The sequence below is a fragment of the Hippoglossus hippoglossus genome, chromosome 19 (assembly GCF_009819705.1).
Source record: "Hippoglossus hippoglossus isolate fHipHip1 chromosome 19, fHipHip1.pri, whole genome shotgun sequence".
NCBI lineage: Eukaryota > Metazoa > Chordata > Actinopteri > Pleuronectiformes > Pleuronectidae > Hippoglossus > Hippoglossus hippoglossus.
Genome location: NC_047169.1, coordinates 15,206,189 through 15,210,105, shown reverse-complemented (window position 1 = coordinate 15,210,105; position 3,917 = coordinate 15,206,189). Strand labels below are relative to the sequence as shown.

Genomic DNA, 3,917 nt, shown 5'->3' with positions numbered 1-3,917 from the left:
TCAATACACTTTGAAGCTACACCCCCCCCCCCACCCCCACCACCCACACACACACCAGGAACAAGGCATTACCTACCGGAGGTTCTCAAATTCCTCGTCACACTAAATAATGAATTAATATCACTGAATGAGACCGCTGAATAGTTAACCCCACCCCCACCCCTCCTCCTTGAATTCACTCTGCTGAAGGAGCCAATCAGAGCCTCACATCCTGTCTACCAATGCCACAGGCCCCTCCCCTCCTATCTGTGATTATAAAGTCTGACATCGGCATCACAACAGACACACACACACGCCGAGCTCCTGCTGCTGCACGCAACCTCGGGGGGGACTATGCAGCTCTGACAGCATTCACCCATTCACGGACACTGAAAACAGATGGTGAGTGCATACTCTTTGCAGCTAGTCTGTGCAAAAAGGGCATTTCAGTTTGGTCTTCTTTTCTTCTATAATGCTTTTCATTTTACCTTTTTCTTTGTGAATGTTTGAGACTGTAGTCCAGCTCAAATATTGGCAGCATAGTTTTTTTTTCTTCTACGTCTTGCCCTTTTGTTCTACTCTCTATTTACAGCTCTTCTCTGTTCTTCTCTCCAACTGCAGGCACATGATGTTGAGAGTGCTGAGAGCAACAACAACAGAAGCAGCAGCAGCCACCTTGGCATTGACAACACCAGACACAGCAGCTTAAGAGGAACCCCCTGTCGCGTCATAAGCGCCAGCAGCAATCATCAGGGGACAAGCTGGGAGGACCACTGCCGCTAGCCTTTCTTGCATCGTTATCCAAAGACAGCCGCTCCAAACATGGGTTGTTCTTCAGGCCGCCAGACCCAAGCCCCAGTCCTTCACCCGGACCTTGACTGCAGCAACAACAGCGAGTCTAACACCTTACCCCAGGACTCTGAGAACCAGAATCAGAGTTTGAACGGCCTTGGAGAAGGAGGAGACGGGGAAAGGAGCATTGGAAGAGACAAACCTCCAGAGACTCTCCCCACGCTGGAGCGACTTGCCCAGGCTACCGGCGGGACAGAGAAGTCCTGGTATCGCTGCGTGTTCCCGTTTGGCGTGATATCACTAGTGATTGGCATGGCAGGCACTGGGGTGACATTCACCTTTAACACGCTGCTCCAGACCAAAGTGGTGTCGGTGGCACTGCTCTGTGCTGGCGTGTTGATGCTGCTTGTGGCTGCAGTTTGCTGGAGGGCTCACAGACTGAGGAAGAAGAAAAAAAAGGAAAGTGGATTCTTCACCGCCGATCAGTGCAATTTCTGATGGGGGGGGTGGACTGACAACCAGCTCCTTGTTAGACTGAGAAGAGACTTTTCTAATGAGGACAAACTGAATGAGTAGAATGAGATGTGAGGACATCTATACTTTTTCTCTCTGCACTAAGGTAGAAGGTGAGGGCAGGAGAGTTGGATAATATTGGAAATATTATTGTACCAGGGAAACTTTGTGAAAGTGATTCACTATTCTGAAGATGCCACATTAGCAAAGGCATCATCCCCATCCTGAGCACATACAAATTGTTAACTATGCTTCAGTCTAAAAATACCCCTTTCCTCTTCTATTCATTCCTTTTTATAGATTCACCTGGGGATCCAGTGGTGCACAGAGCCCCGAGCACATTGTAGATCACCGCTCCGGGGCTGAGCTCTTTGAGTGAGGAGAAATGTTTAAGTGATAGGCATCTCAGGAATAGCTATTTAACACCTCCTGCGCCTCTGTCAGCAGCTTGACAGTTCACCTTGAACTTCAAGTCCTGGAAGTGTCTGTGTGACACAGAAGGTGTTATGATCAGATCTGCCTGCCGGGAACATCTGCCGTTGCCAGAACCTGGCCTCGCTTGAAGAAGTGAATGAAACAAATTTTCCCCTTCCTTACAAAACCACCGTTGAGGTTCCCTTTTGCATGAACACCACTTAGTCACCAGCTGCTCCAATGTGGCTGCTCATTAGGATAAAGTACCAAGCAGCAGTGAGAGATTGCATCTGAATAAGAAGCGGGGTAATCAGGCAAAATCATGCGAAAAGATTGAGCTTGATCTGAACGTTTTTTCCAGGGTGACGAGTTCTGTACACATGCGCCCTCTTTTTCATATTCCTCCTGTTTCTGCCAACAGTCCAATTTAGCATTATCAGGCAAAGAGGTCAACACTTTTCTCTCCTGCCACCAAGCTGTGCTGGATCAATAGAAATCACTGCCCTGCAAGGTATTAAGCGTCAGAGGTAATGGGATACATTTTCAGTCCCAGCGATGCAATTGCTTTCCCCTGGCGCTCATGGACTTGAGCGTAGTATGACAAGAAACTCCCGATACCCACACACACATAATAGTGAACACAGAATAACCAAGAGGGGAAAAGAAGTGTTTAAAGGCCTCATTCTTACCTACTCGATCTCTCTGGTCCTTGCCTCCTGGTGACGCAAAAAGAAACGACACCATTGGACGTTGAGGTGAACAGAAAAATCGATTCTTCCCTTCTTTGTACCACCATCATTCTCAAGCTCTGCAAGGAAGGGGTTCATACTGTTTGTAAAGGTGACTGGACGTGAGAAATGAACATCAAAATAACTCTTCTCTGTTGGGGCGCAGGGGGCTTAACCAGATTTAACCTGCCATTCCTCATAAATCAAGGTAGTCCTTTCTCCCTATTTGAGGAGCTAAAATGTAGCAACGTTAGCCACACTATCTATAACGCCGTATGGTCCTTAGCAACAGGTGATGTGGTTTTGAGGAAGTCCCAGCAGCTTCTTGTCAGCTATAGCGATGATCTTGTATTTGACTGATATCCTGTAACTAAAATGTTTACTGGGCATCACAAGTGGTCTTTTTTCGCGAGGAATTACTCCAGTTACTATGTGGTGCAGCAGCTCCAGAAGTATCATAATGTGCATGTCTGTGTACCAAAGCTCCACATTTTTTCATTTCACTCTGGTTTCCCCCACATACTCCCTTGTTTATCCAGTTTCCCAGGGTGATTTCGCTGTTTGCTCATAAAACCCGAGCTGATGTGAGGTAATCTCTTTCAGTGTTGATGCATTCATTTGTGTGCATATTTATCCTGAAATACTGAGTATTCTTACAAATGACATATCATAAATACTATAAGTATTGTGTTAACTACAAGTGTAGCCACATTTCTGAATGTACCTCTAACAGTGTGTCTTACAAACATCCTTGTACAGACTGTAAAGATTATTTGTGTATCTTCTATTTTGAGTAGACAGAGCAGAGTACCGTATCAATTTGAGGCAGTCGCCCACACTATATATATATTTCTGTTTCAATAGCTCTCTGGTTGTAATCAATGAAAGTGAGTTTTAATTGTAATTTTTTCATTCCAAAATGAGACATCCTCCATTAGAAGAAATGGACAAAGTGATCATTTATATTTAAGTGAAGCACATTATATAGGTGACAAGTTTAGCTATTTTTAAACATTTACAAACAGTTTGGTTTTGTAACATTGACAAGTAAAGTCCAGATTGTATTTTTTTAAACGAGACAAATATCAATGGTTTTGGAATGAAACTATTCAGTTGCTTAAGTGATTGTCGTCATTGCTTTGAGTTTTACAGGCATGGCTCCGGCTTTTCTCTGAGTGCCTTTTACTTGTAACATCAACATTTCTTTGTAAGGTGCATTCATGTAAACTGTGCGGGCCGACTGGTGCCAGGGATAGAGCAGCCAGAGAGAAGCAGAATAATTTCAGTTTTTTTCTGTGCGAGTGTTTTGGTGTGCATGGAGTTAGTTGAGGTCACACTTTGACAAAAACTCCTTTTAGTAGATACCCAGAAATACCAAATACAATAATTTTTTGTCCCTGTTAAATGTGTGCAAGATCATGCTTTTTGTTGTTGTTGTTAACCGTAATCTGCTGAAGCGCTGGATTAAATGCAAAAGTTGATTTTGGATAC

The 3,917-nt window shown here is 44.4% G+C and overlaps 1 protein-coding gene across 1 annotated transcript; it reads left to right on the top strand.

Annotated features, from left to right (window-relative positions):
* Positions 1-604: 604 nt before the first annotated feature.
* Positions 605-3,346, top strand: LOC117753158 (transmembrane protein 100). Its single transcript, XM_034571067.1, has one exon. The coding sequence runs from the start codon at positions 802-804 to the stop codon at positions 1,267-1,269; it is 468 nt and encodes a 155-aa protein (XP_034426958.1). The 5' UTR covers positions 605-801; the 3' UTR covers positions 1,270-3,346.
* The last annotated feature ends 571 nt before the right edge of the window (positions 3,347-3,917 follow it).

Coding starts and splice junctions, on each gene's coding strand:
- LOC117753158 (XM_034571067.1), top strand. CDS start 802: ATGGGTTGTTCTTCAGGCCGCCAGACCCAAGCCCCAGTCCTTCACCCG.